Source organism: Macrobrachium nipponense, chromosome 16, assembly GCF_015104395.2.
Source record: "Macrobrachium nipponense isolate FS-2020 chromosome 16, ASM1510439v2, whole genome shotgun sequence".
Taxonomy (NCBI): Eukaryota; Metazoa; Arthropoda; class Malacostraca; order Decapoda; family Palaemonidae; genus Macrobrachium; species Macrobrachium nipponense.
Genome location: NC_087209.1, coordinates 36,813,966 through 36,827,816, shown reverse-complemented (window position 1 = coordinate 36,827,816; position 13,851 = coordinate 36,813,966). Strand labels below are relative to the sequence as shown.

The following is a 13,851-nucleotide window of genomic DNA, read 5'->3' as shown; positions in this document are numbered from 1 at the left end:
AGGGGAGACTATGCTCCCTGCAGCCACTGTTGAGAATTTAAGGGCCTCTAAGTTCTTGAGATATAGTGGCGTTTAAATACTGCTGGAGATTTCCAACCCGTATATTTCTTTAGGTCTTCAAAATTCATATTGTGAAAATAGTTAATGGAGGTAGCCACTGCTCAGATATCATGGACGTGTGGGACTGAATCCGGGTTGGCCTGTTTAATAAAGTAGAGTATTTGTTGCCTAATACCTTTAAGAGAAATCGTACCACCTTTCTCTCTAGTAAAAAGGGGGCCTGAAAATTTTTTGGAAGTCCTGGCCAGATAGGATTTAAGGGTAACAATAGGACACAATGATGCGTCCTGTGCCTGAGGAATAATTTTCCATGGAGCCCATCTGTTTTGTGGGTCCTCATTCTTAGCCAAGAACTTCCGATCTGGGGATAGTAATACTTCACCTGACGGGAGGAATTCAACATGATCTGGATTTCTAGAGAGGGCCGAGAGTTCAGATATTCTGGCACCTGAAACCAGGGCCATTAAGAATAAGGTCTTTCTGAGAAGGGTTATATATGAGCATGACTCATTATCAGTGTCTGAGGCTAATTTAAGTACGTTATTCAAAAACCATGAGACCGTATGAGGGCGGTCTATTGGTCTCAGACGGGCACATGCTCTTGGAATCAAAGAGGAGTATGAATCTGACAATTTAATATTAAAGCCAAGCTGAAAAATCTTCCTTAAGGCCGATTTGATCGTAGTAATGGTACTAGCGGCTAGGCCTTTCTCAAATAGAGTTCTAAAGAACGAAATTGCCTAATTTGTAGTCATATTTTGAGCATCTGAATTTTTTAGAAAAATGGCCAATTTCTTCACTGCTGAATAATACTGCTTGAATAATAGTGGATCAATATTGCGTCCTTTTGGGCCGCAAACTTCATGAAATCCATAAAGTTAGGGCACTCAGAATTCTTGAGGAAGCTGATACAGTCTGAGTTTGTACTACCTGTGTCAGTTCTGGACGGGGGATCCGTTTGGGCCGCTACCTGTCCCGTGAAAGATCTTAGCTTGTGCAGGACCTTCATCAGAATATTCACCGGTGGAAATAGGTAAATCTTCTGCCAATTGTTCCAGTCTATGGACATCGCATCTGTGGTATAAGCTAGAGGGTCCAGGTTGGGTGCCACATAACATGGTAGTTTGTGATTGGATTCCGTGGCGAATAGGTCCACTTGAAGGTCCGGGATTTGATTGCAAATCCACCGGAAAGACTTCCTGTCCAGGGACCACTCCAACTCCAGCGGAGTTGTCCTGGAAAGTGCGTCTGCGATAACATTCTTTACTCCTGCCAGGTGAGTTGCTGACAGGTGCCAATGATTTTTCGCCGCCAGCGAAAATATCGCAATCATTACGTGATTTAGTTTGCTTGACCTGTAGCCTCCTCTGTTTATGCAGTGGACTACTACTGAACTGTCCGAGACTAACCTTATATGACTGTTTCTGGCCGGAGTCAGTCGCTTTAGGATCAGGAAAACGGCCATCGCTTCTAGAATATTGATGTGGAACTGGCGGAACATATCCGACCACGTTCCCTGGACTTTCTTGTGTTGCGAATAGCTCCCCAGTCGCTCAGAGATGCATCCGTGTGGATAGTTAGAGACGGCAGAGGGAATTGCAGTGGTACTGACTTGGCCAGGTTCTAGCGTTCCATCCATGGACGGAGCCTTTTTGTTAAAATGGGTGGAATTACAGAGATCTTGTCCCTGAGATTGATGTTGGCTCTCTTCCTCCAGACTCGATTGATATCCTTCAATCTGGCTTTCAATAGGACGTCCATCACCGACGCAAACTGTAGCGAACCTAGGATTCTCTCTTGGGTACGCCGAGAAGCCTTTTTGTTCTTGAGGAACTGTCTCGTAGCCGTCGCTATCTCCTTGACCTTCTTGGATGGGAGAGATAGTTTGTGCTTGTTTAGGTACCATTGGATTCCCAGCCATTGGAAGCGGGAAGCCGGAATGAGCTGAGATTTTTCCTTGTTTATCTGGAAACCCAGAAATTCCAAGAATTTTATCACCTTGGCTTTTGCTTCGCAACACTCGTCGATGCTGGCTGCCCAAATGAGCCAGTCATCTAGATAGGCTACTAACATTACCCCTTGAGTTCTTAGCTCTTGAACTATCGTCTCTCCTAATTTGGTGAATACCCTGGGCTCAATGTTGAGCCCGAACGGCATGACTCTGAATGAGTAAGCCTGCTTTCCTAGCTTGAAGCCTAGGTACGGAGAGAAGTTCCTTGCTATCGGAACATGATAGTAAGCGTCTGTAAGATCTATAGAGGTGGTGACGGCCCCACGGGGAAGTAAGGTCCGCACCTGCGAGACGGTCAGCATACGAAATCTGTCACATTGAATGTATGAGTTGAGACGGGACAAGTCCAGAATCACTCTTCTTTTGTCCAAGTCCTTCTTTGGGACACTGAGCAGACGTCCTTGAAACTTTAGGCGTTTTACTTTCTTTATAGCCTTCCTCTGCAGGAGATCTTTGGTATAGTCTATAAGGTCCGTCATTGGAATCTGGTAAAAACTGATTGGTGGAGGGGGCCCTTTCTCCCATTTCCATCCCAGACCTTTTGAGACTATACTGTGGGCCCATGGACTGAAGGTCCAATGGTCCCGGAAGAGATATAATCTCCCTCCCACCTGCGGGCTCTCACTAGCTGGCTGCAGGTCTGCTACCTCTGCCTCCACGGAAGCCTCTACCTCTTGGTCCGCCTCGTAGCCGGGCACCACCTCTGGCCCTGCTACTTCCGGCATGCCTATTGTAGCCGCGAAATGCGTCTCGCGACTCGTAGGAGGGGTTGAAGGCTGGGGAGGTCACTATGGCTGTCGAGGTCGAAGGCTGCTGAGCCGGCGGAGTTTGTACTAGAACAAACTGCTGTTGTGGTTGAGCCTTAGATGTCGAAGGCTTACCGACCTGAGAGACCGGAACCGCTTGCACTACCGCCTGAGGATGGGAGGCCTGGTAAGGATGAAATTTCCTTGGCCTCTTCTTGGGTCTAGATTGGTGTCCAGGACCATCAAACTTCTTTTTGGAAGGAAGTCCTCAACGGACTAGAAGACTCTGGTTGGCTCTGGCTGCCTCATGAAAGACATTGTTAACCTCGTCTTTCGGAAAGAGATTTTCGCCCCATATTGAGGACTTTATGAGTCTATTAGGCTCGTGCCTTATAGAGGCACTCGCCAGGACGTACTTCCTGCATGCTCGTCTCGCCATAATGAAATCGTACAGGTCCGTTTGGAAAGTCTGTAACAGAGCTTTCATAAGGACCCAGAACAACTGTTCTTCAGTGTAGGTTGATGCTACCAACTCTGCCGCAGAGACGGAGTTGATAGACCTTCCTAATCTGGTCCTTGCCTCGAATTCCGCTTTGACCAAGTGGTCTGGAATCCTAGGTAGCTTCTCGGTAAATAGGGTGGAAGCGCAATCCGGGTCGAGTTTACCTGCCGTAAACGTAGCCGGAGCGTCATTCCAGAACTCTACATCTGCGGGAAAGAGTAGAGAGGTAGCCTCTGTCTCTTTTAGTGCTAGTAAGGGCTTATCCTCCGCCGCCGCTTGCATAGTTAGTTCCGCCACCTTGGATGTACAGGGCGATGGAACTCCGTTTGGGGTCACAAACATCATAAAGCTACCTTTATGGGGCGTCAGTTTGGTGTTAACGCAACCCCAGTCAGAGAGGGTGCGAACCCAAACAGCTTGAGCTTGGTCCCTAGGGAAGATCACTGTCTCCTTCGGGACCTTGTCTACTCTGACTAGCGCATGTTCTGCTAGTCTGACAAATCTGGGGAATGGGAATTGGAGACCTGGCGGGAAGAACTCAAAGTCCTCCACCGGGCGGGTTCCGCACCCTTCGATTGTCAACTTCCCATCTGAGAATGGGGCATGTAAAGCTAACCGCCACAGGTTGTTATTCTCGAAGGGCGGCAGCTTTGACGCATCCGGCACTGTCATGGTCAGAGCCGGGGTTCCGGATTGGAGGAATCCAGTCATCATTTCCTCCAGGGACCTGATCCTCTCGGTCAGGGACGTTATTGCCTGGCCTGAGGTATCTGAGCCCGAGCATGTTAGGCCTACCTTAAAATACAAACCAATCTGAACTCAGTTGGCTAAATAATTAAGTACGTGATACGAAAATACGTCACTGATAACTGTAATGAAATATAAAATTAATATAAAATTAAAAATAAAAGGAAATAACCAGTGATAACAACACACATGTCTGATGATGCACCCAAAATGGCAGATGAGCTAGCGGTGCCCCAAAACATTTTCTAAGGGGCCGAAGGGAACAAATGGAATGCATCGTAATGATACAAATTACGAAAACACCAATTGGAATACTCAACTTAGATAAAGGAGGAAGTTCCACAGAAGACATCGCTGGTTCTAAATAAGGCACTAAGGGAGCTGCTGAGACGCGTGCTGCACTCACAAAGGTTAATTACAGGAATGTAGATGGCGGCCGGGTAGTAGTAGTAGTAGCGAGAGCGAGCGGAAGGTAATGGGAGTAGCCTTTGTAACGGCTCTTGCCGTGGGAGGGACTTTGAAGAGGAATCCTCTAATTGGCAGAAGACCTGTGAGTAGTGGCTTCCACTCGCCCTAGTGCTTATACCGACGCCCTTGGGGTGTTCGAGCTAAGGGTAGTAACTTCAGCATACCATGCTAGCTTTTTCTCTGGCATATTTAGGATCTATTTATACTTAGAAAAGTGAGCTACAAGAACTTTTCACCGGCAGGCAGAGGTCGAACCCAGAAATATTTATGTAAATTTACCAAGAACAAAGATTCAGTAACTTTTTTTACTTTTACATGTTTTTTCTAATATTTCTTTGCACTTTTCTTTGTAAAATTACATTTACAACCGACATACTATCATAAATGACAAGAACAAAAAACAACAGCAACCCCTTAGTATGTATTGGTATATTTACGAGCAAATTTAAAAAAAAGATTTCATGTGAGAGAGAGATGCAGAACATTCTCCCTTCAAGTCACAAGCACTAGTGAAGTCCTGAGATGCTCACAATTGTGATTTTAGCCAGTGTAAAAGTTGCCATCAGTGAATTTATGTGTTATAAAAGTATTGGCACCGCCCTTTCTTGCCCGATTCTTTCCAAATCAATGACGCGTAATATTGTTTATCTACCGTCCACCACCCAAACCTGTTATTACTACTCCCGAGGATCAATCCGTCTATTAAGGGTTGACAATAAGAAAAACTTATACTTGGAGGGAGTACAAGTATCCAGAACCAGCTGGGGATTCAGCCCACCTGACCACCTTTCCTAGAGGATCGAGTTCTAAGGAAGGGGGTCTGAGCCCGTGAGTAAATAGATAAACGAGTATTTAAAGATCTCAGCCTTCGGGGATGAAACACAATGAAAGACGTCCAGATTCATTGTATAAGTGGAAGGTAAAAAAAATTCTGTCTGTTCATGCAACAAATCACATACGCCATAGGGATTTGTTACCATTCCTCTCTCCCCTTGTTAGAGAGGAGTAACTGCTACTGAGAAACACATTTGTTATTTGTATAGGAACACACAAATACTGCAACAAGTATGGCTGCCACACTCACCTGTATCAGACCAGTTCCAGCTTATGATATGTGAAATTCTTCAACCTGCCTGCCAGGAAGAAGACAAGGGAAAAAAAGAAAGGAAAAGACCAGCCATCTCCCTCATTCTCTCTCCCACACAATCATCTTTTGTAAGATACCAACTGTCTTGCTGGGGCACTGGATGAGTTACTCAACTTGATGGTCAGCCACCACTGGACCCAAGGAAAAGTGTCCAAGGACCTGTGGGCAATGTCCCTCAGGAAGGGAAGTGAACATGGTCTGCTTAAGCCAGGAACAAACATGCAAAACTCTATGAACCAACAAATTCTTCTTAGTTGCCAAAGAGGAACTCAATCCTCTGATGTCATGCTCTAGCCTGCACAGACTCTGTGGCAGAACTATCCAGTGAGGGGTATGCCTTTATTCACCACACGCAGCTAGAATGCCAAGGAGATCTTGGAAACTTCCATTCTGGACTGACCGGTGCCAACATACAGTCAATGACCATTGGTCTTAAGTGAGAATCCTCAGATAGCAGGGCAGAGCTTTGACAGGACAAGGCAAGAACTCCTACGGATCATTGTCTACCCATTTATTCCAGAGTCGAATGAAAACGAGACGAACTTTCATCACGGACTCAGGGATTCTGAGTCTTACCTACAGAACCCGGGACAATTTGAAGGCCACAGACCTCTCACCCTTGATGCTGCCATGAAGTTAACATGCTCTTTCGAGGAAATCAGTGCAAATGGGAAAAACTGTCTCGGAGTCAGATCTCCCATTGACTATTGACATAGTGGTTTACATGGAGCTCAAGTAAGACTACTCAAGACCAGAGTAAGATTGCACATTGCATATTTGAGCTCTTTTTGTTGAATAATCCTGTACCACACTAAAACACCATTAATTCCAAGGATGGAGAGATGTCCGAGCATTTACGGAGCAGGATGAACCCGAAGTTTGTCCTGCAGTTCCTGAGAGCAAGATCAACCTGCAGTTCTTGAAAGCCGAGATGGAAAGACCTTTTCATTATGTGAAAGAAAGGGAAATTTAATAACAGCTCACTGACATTCGGAGTGGAGAGAAAAGCTGTCGATGAACCCAACCATAATAGGTGGTGCACTCTTCAGTAAACTGCTGACAAAGACCTCCTGAGATAGCTAGGCATCTGGTCTGCTGCTTTGCAAGAAAACCCTCTCGCTTTCAGGAGCTACTTGACAGTCTCAGGCCGTGAAGCAACAGAGATTTTACCGAATGGTGGAACATTTCCACAAGAGGCTGGCAAGGAATGGCCCATGAAGGATTCCTCTCAGAATTGCTGACCGAAGATATATTAGTTCTGGGAACCGCTCCACCTGCGTACATAGGGGAGTCACCAAGGATACCCTGAAATTTCTGGGGCTCAAAAGCCTGGCCAAGACCTGATGAATCTGGCAGACTACTCTGTCCAGGACCTGATGTTTTTGGCAGAACTGAGGGAATGCCTGCCCTGGAGATTGTGCCAAAGATGCTGAAGATCGTCCTCTGTCTGAGGAAGAGGATCCTTGACTCGCAGTTTCCTGTTGCAGCGAGAGGAAAAGAGGTCTAACACGGATCTTCCCTAAGGGAAAAAGGGGAAACCACTACTTCCTGCTTCAAAGACCACTCTACACATAGGTGTTTACTTCACTGTGTAAAATATCGGTTATCACAATCCCCCTGCTTGGAAGCAGCTTACCACGAGCTCCACAGAGGTGTCGACTGCACAATGGTGCATCTCGACTGTCAAAAGGGAGGAGCTGGCGGCAGAAAGGATTTTTCATCTCTAATGAACAATTCTGGAACAGTGAATAAAAGACTTCTAGAATCCGTCATAGAGAAGAGGCTTAAGAAAGTCTTCAAAAGGCCAAAAAGATAATTGGGCACCCTATTGGAATGTCCTAAAACAAAAAACTCAGCACAGATATTTTCCAAAATCTCCTACTGTAACCTTCGCATGACAAAGTAACTGCAATGTAGAACTGGAAGAAGCCCTTGAGCTGCCCAGGAGATATGCATCTTCAACAGTAGAGATTTCTCAAAGGTGATACCTCACGATGACCTACAATCAGTATGCTACTCATCAGAGGAGTCTGCCTTTATAGATAGGTCCCTTGACCCCCTTCTAGGCTAAGGAACCATCATGGTGGTATAAAAGAGTAAGTGACCTATGCCTTAACCTGAATGAATGTCACAATATATGAATAGATAAAAAACTTGGCATTCTTTGCAGAGCGTGAGCTCAAGATACAATTACTGTACAGTGACTTGAAAACATTCCTTGACTCTCATGACAGATGAGCAACCCTTTACAATAATACTGAAGTGACAGAAAGCATGACTTCACATGAGGCCATTAGTGGACACACTTTCTTTAAAATGATTAGTCGTAAAATAGTGCACAAGTCTTGATTAAATTATACACAAGGTTTTTCCTATCTAGGTCCATGGTAAAAGTATCCATAATGTCTTGATTCATAAAGACACAAAATCTTTCTTATCTAAGTGTGGGAAAGTTACAATTTTTTTTACTAGATATCTGTGATTTACCAGATATCTGTGATCATGACTAGTTTACATGAGATTCAAGTTGTGTGTGTGTGTGTGAAGATGCCTATGTGCATGGGTAATACAACGAAAAAGGAATGGCAGGAGAGTAAATTTCATTTGTTTTCTATTTACTCCCATCAAGAGTCTGTGCTACAGTAAGCAAAATTACGATACATATATTTAAAATGTTGTCCAAAAACTACCACCTCAAATTCTCTACAACTACATGATATAAGCTCCTTGAGTTTCAAGACTGTAAACATAGTATCTAGTTAATTTATACAAAAATAATAAATTAACAATTCGAAACTCACCTTTCTTCTTCCTGGATTCCTCTTCTAATTCCTGTAGATATTTGTTTTGCACCTCTACAACAGTTGTACTATTTGTGCATGCAGAATATTTATCTAAAATTTCTTTATTCACATTTATAAATGTTTTGCCCCATTTAAATTTGCTCAAGTATAACCTAGCAGCAGCTTTTTCTCCTGAAAATATGATGTTATTATGATATAACAAAGTTTCATGTATACTTACCTGGCAGGTATATATATAGCTATATTCTCTGTTCGCACTGGCAGAATTTTCAAAACTCGCGGCAACCGCTAGATCACTGGTAGTTCAGGTGATCGCCACCCCGTTCCCGTGGCGCTGGTGCTCGGAATCATTCCCATTTTCGTCAGATTTTTCTCTGAACCCTGTCTCCTGAGGGGAGGTGGGTGGGAATTTAATTATATATACCTGCCAGGTAAGTATACATGAAACTTTGTTATATCATAATAACATCATTTTCATGTATGACACTTACCTGGCAGGTATATATATAGCTGATTGACACATTTGGAGGTGGGTCAAAGACAGCAACATTGTAAGAGTTTTAAAATTTAAAATAAATCCCAAATACTCTTAGATTCCTTACCTGCTAAGGTAGCTGACTTCATAAATCCTGCCTCTTAGCCTGCTAAACCTTAGTAGCTCCCAACTAGGACATGACCTAATAGTTGATGAAGCTAAATACAAGGGTCTGACAACTGGACGGGACCAATTCGTTGACAGGAAACCCTAGCCCTCTCTTACCACGGGCATTCATGCTAGGATAAGTTAGACCACCTGAACCACACACAAAGCTAACATAACACACTAGACTTCACAGACTGAAGAGGAAATAACCCTCTCAGACAACCATAAAAACAACACCACTTAATTAAAATACCTAGCATGTTAGTAAGTTATGGGGTGGAAAACTCCCTTGCCCAATACTGCTCCTGAGGATACATAAGGGCCCAACGTTTGACAGTTGTCAAATGTTGTTTTGACGTTTCTAAGGTAATGACACGCAAACACTGAATTAGTCCTCCAAAACGTCGTTTCAATGATATCTTTTGAGGGCCATATTCCTTTAAATAAATGCAAGGAAGTAGCTACTGCTCTCACTTCGTGCGCCTTAACCTTAAGGATGCCGAAATTTTCTTCTTGGCATAACATATGTGATTCTTTAATCAGTTCCCTGAGGAAAAAGGCAATAGCATTTTGGTCATTGCTCTGCTAGGGTCCTTCACAGAGCACCACAGTGATTCTGAAGTTCCTCTAATATTATTGGTTTTCTCTATATAATAGCGCAAAGCCCTTACTGGACAGAGAACTCTCTCTTGTTCCTGTCCACCAAATCTGAAAGACCCATAATCTCAAAAGACCTTGGCCAGGGATGAGCTGGATTCTCGTTCTTGCCAAGAAAACCTCCTGAAAAGAGCAAACTGCCTTGTCATGCTTCCAGCCAACATGTTTGCTAATTGCTTGCAGCTCACTAACCCTTTTAGCTGTGGCCAAGGCCACCAAAAAGATGGTCTTTTTCGAGATATCTCTAAACGAAGCTTGATCCATCGGTTCGAACTTATTAGTTCCTAAGAATTTCAGGACCACATCGAGATTCCAGGAAGGTGTTCTGTATCGGTGTTCCTTCCTTGTTCCAAAGGACCTTATGAGGTCTCTCAGATCGAGATTATTGGTAATATCTAAACCTCTGTGTCTAAATACTGAGGCCAACATACTACGATATCCTTTAATTGTCTGAGTTGACAACCCTACTTCCTTCTTTAAATATAAAAAGGAAGTCGGCAATTTGGGTCACAGAGGTACTGGATGAAGAAATCTTCTGACTCTTGCACCACTTACGAAAGATTTCCCACTTCGCCTGGTACACCTTAATAGTCGAGGCTCTTCTTGCTCCGGCCACAGCTCTGGCCGCCTCTCTAGAAAACCCCCTCGCTCTGACAAGTCTTTCGATAGTCTGAAAGCAGTCAGACCCAGAGCGAGGGTGTTCTTGTGGTACCTGTTGAAGTGAGGCTGTTTGAGTAGATCTACTCTTTGCTGGAAGTGTTCTTGGTACATCTACTGTCCATTCCAGTACCTCTGTGAACCAATCTCGGGCCGGCCAGTAGGGAGCTATGAGAGTCATTCTCGTCCCTTGACTCTCCCTGAATTTCTTCAAAACCTTTCCTAATATCTTGAACGGGGGAAAGGCGTACACGTCTAGCCCCGTCCAATCTAGAAGAAAGGCGTCTACTGCGACTGCTTGACGGTCTGGGACTGGAGAGCAATAAGTCGTCAATCTCTTTGTCATTGCGGTCGCAAACAAGTCCACCACTGGATGACCCCATAATTTCACAGACTCTGGCATACTTCTAGATGGAAGAGTCCATTCCTGTTGACAGAAGTTGACCTTCCCTGCTCAACAGGTCCGCTCTCACATTCTTCTCCCCTTGAATGAACCTGGTGAGAAGGGTTACGTTTTCCTTCTCTGCCCATAGAAGGATCTCCTCCGCCAACTTGCAAAGAGAGACTGAATGCGTTCCCCCTTGCTTACGGATGTACGCCAGAGCTGTGGTATTGTCCGCGTTGACCTGCACCGCCTTGTTGCGGATCACCGCGTTGAACTCTTTCAAAGCCAAGAAAATCGCCATCAGTTCCTTCCTGTTTATATGCCAAGACGCTTCCTCCTTGGTCCAGCGACCTGACACTTCTTGAGGGCCGAGAGTCGCTCCCCCAGCCTGCGTCCGACGCGTCTGAAAACATAACAAGGTCTGGGTTCTTCTGCTGGAGCGACGCTCCCTCCGCTAACTTCCCCGGAGTTAGCCACCAAAGTAATTCCTCTTTGATCTTGCGAGGAATTCGAAACAGGAAGGAATCCGGTTGCGATTTTCTTGGCCAGACTTGGTTCAAAAATATTTGCAAGGGTCTCATGTGAAGCCTTCCTAGAGAAACGAACTGTTCCAGTGACAAGAGAGTCCCCAGTAAGCTCATCCACTCTCGTGCAGAACATTGTTCTTTCTCTAGAAAGGCTTGTACTTTCCGGATGCACTGAGCTTGCCTGTCGGGAGATGGAAAAGCCCGAAAAGTCGCTGAGGAAATCAGAATCCCCAAATAAACTAGCTCCTGATTGGGGATCAGATTCGACTTTTCTAAGTTCACCATCAGCCCTAATTCGTTCGTTAATGCCAACGTCATTTCTAAGTCCTCCAGACATTGTCTTCTTGATTGGGCTCTTATGAGCCAATCGTCTAGGTATAGAGACACTCTTATCCCTAGAATATGTAGCCACTTCGCCACGCTTGACATCACTCTTGTAAAAACTTGTGGGGCTGTGCACAGTCCGAAGCAGAGGGCTTTGAACTGAAAGACCCTGTTCTGGATCACAAATCTTAAGTACTTCCTGGATCCTGCATGAATTGGGATATGAAAATATGCGTCTTGAAGGTCCAGGGTAACCATCCAGTCCCCTGGACGTACCGCTGCCAGTACTGAATCGGTCGTCTCCATAGTAAATTTTGTCTTCTCCACAAATAAGTTGAGTTGACTTACGTCCAGTACTGGTCTCCATCCCCCCGAGGATTTCGCTACTAAGAACAGCCGATTGTAAAATCCCGGGGATAAGTGATCCAGAACAGGTTCTATTGCTCCTTTCCTGAGCATAGAAAGTACTTGCTCTTGTAGTGCTTCTTGTTTCCCTGGATCGCTGTAGTGAGCTCCAAGCTCTCTTGGCGATGTCGAAAGAGGTGGTTTCTTCAGAAAAGGGATCTTGTAACCTTCCTTGGCTACCGTGACGACCCAAGGATCTGCTCCCTTTTCTTGCCAAATCTCCCAAAACTTCTGGAGTTCTGGCCCCTGAACTGATGTCTGAAGGACTTGTTCTTCATTGTTTATTACTGGGTTTCGAACCCCTCTTGGAAGGAGCTCTTCTTCCTCTGAAGGAAGGACGAGAAAAGGACTTGCCTCGAAAGGGCTGACTAGCCTGTCTTGACTCCTTAGGTGTCTTCTTAACCACTTTGGTGGGTAAAAATTTCCTTACCGAAGACGTTAAAAGATCCTGCGTCGCCTTCTGAGTCAGGGAAAGCGAAATATCCTTGATAAGATCTGAAGGAAATAACTGATCCGAGAGTGGGGAAAAAACCAATTCGGATTTCTGAGCGTTAGAAACACCCTTTGCAGCAAAAGAGCACAGGAGTGACCTCTTCTTTAAAACTCCTGCGGTGAAAAGCGATGCTAACTCATTCGCCCCATCCCTTAGGGCTTTGTCCATGCAGGACATAATACTGCTTGGAAGTTGCGAAGCAGTTGATTCCTTATCTTCCAAGGTTCGTCCCAGAGCCCCCAAGGACCAATCAAGAAAATTGAAAACCTCGAATGTCCGGAAAATACCTTTCAAGAGATGATCTAACTCTGATGAAGTCCACCACACTTTAGCCGAATTCAAAGCATGTCTGCGGGAACTGTCAACAATGTTGGAAAAATCCCCCTGGGAGGAGGCAGGAACTCCCAGGCCGAGACTTTCCCCCGTCGCATACCAGATTCCGGACTTCGATGCCAATTTGGCTGGAGGGAAGGAGAAAGAAGTCTTGCCCGCTTCCCTCTTTTCTTTCAACCACGTATCGATCCTTTGAAGAGCCTTCTTAGCTGTAATTGAAAGCTTCATCTTCAAAAACGATGACTTCTTCGGTGTTTTATTCTTGGAGAATTGAGAAAGGGGTGACATCGGAGCTGAAGGCTGAAATTCCCCTTCAAAACTGACAGAAGGCAAATCAGTTAACTTCTTGTAGTCTGAAGAAGGTGCTTCACCATCTTTCTCTTCTTCAGACGCTAAGTCTTCCATCTCCTCTTCTGCCGAAGAAACATCTTGTAATCCAAGGTCTTGCTGCTGAACATCTTCTCTAACCTCGCGGAAAGAAGAAGGCTCCTGCCGCCTGCGTCCTGCGTCCTTCTGAGATACGTCGACCAAACGTGAATCCGCTCCGAGATTGCGTCCTGCGTCCTGTCCCGGTAACTTGCGTCCTACACGAGAATCCGAAGTGCGATGAGGAGGAGGCAAACAATCATGCGTCCTTTTGGAGGACTTGACGGGGAGAGACGCGTCCTTACGTCTCGTAGGAGGATGTTTCGTTGCTTCCCACGATTTAACTAGATCGGCTAACCTTCCTTGCATCTCTTTAAGAAAGTCCTTAGTCTCTGTTTCCTGACGGGATGCCTGAGCATGCGGGGAACGAAGACGAGAAGTATTGCTACGACGAGAAACTCGAACCTGAGGTCTACGAGAAGGAGAAGATACAGGAGAAACTGCCCAGGATGCAGAAGGAGGGCTCCTATCAGGCAAACTGCCGTCTAAATGAAGTCTTGCGTCCTGCCTTGAACG

General features: G+C 45.2%; 2 protein-coding genes across 3 annotated transcripts in view; one reads left to right on the top strand and one right to left on the bottom strand.

Moving 5' to 3' along the window:
• Positions 1-13,851, top strand: part of LOC135195664 (uncharacterized) — a 184,731-nt gene that overhangs the window by 81,222 nt on the left and 89,658 nt on the right. The window lies entirely within an intron of this gene.
• Positions 1-13,851, bottom strand: part of LOC135195661 (18S rRNA aminocarboxypropyltransferase-like) — a 67,018-nt gene that overhangs the window by 22,825 nt on the left and 30,342 nt on the right. For both annotated transcript variants that reach the window (XM_064222033.1, XM_064222034.1), the window contains exon 6: positions 8,483-8,656. In XM_064222033.1, coding sequence (XP_064078103.1) covers positions 8,483-8,656 — 174 coding nt within the window. The remainder of the gene's footprint in view (positions 1-8,482; positions 8,657-13,851) is intronic.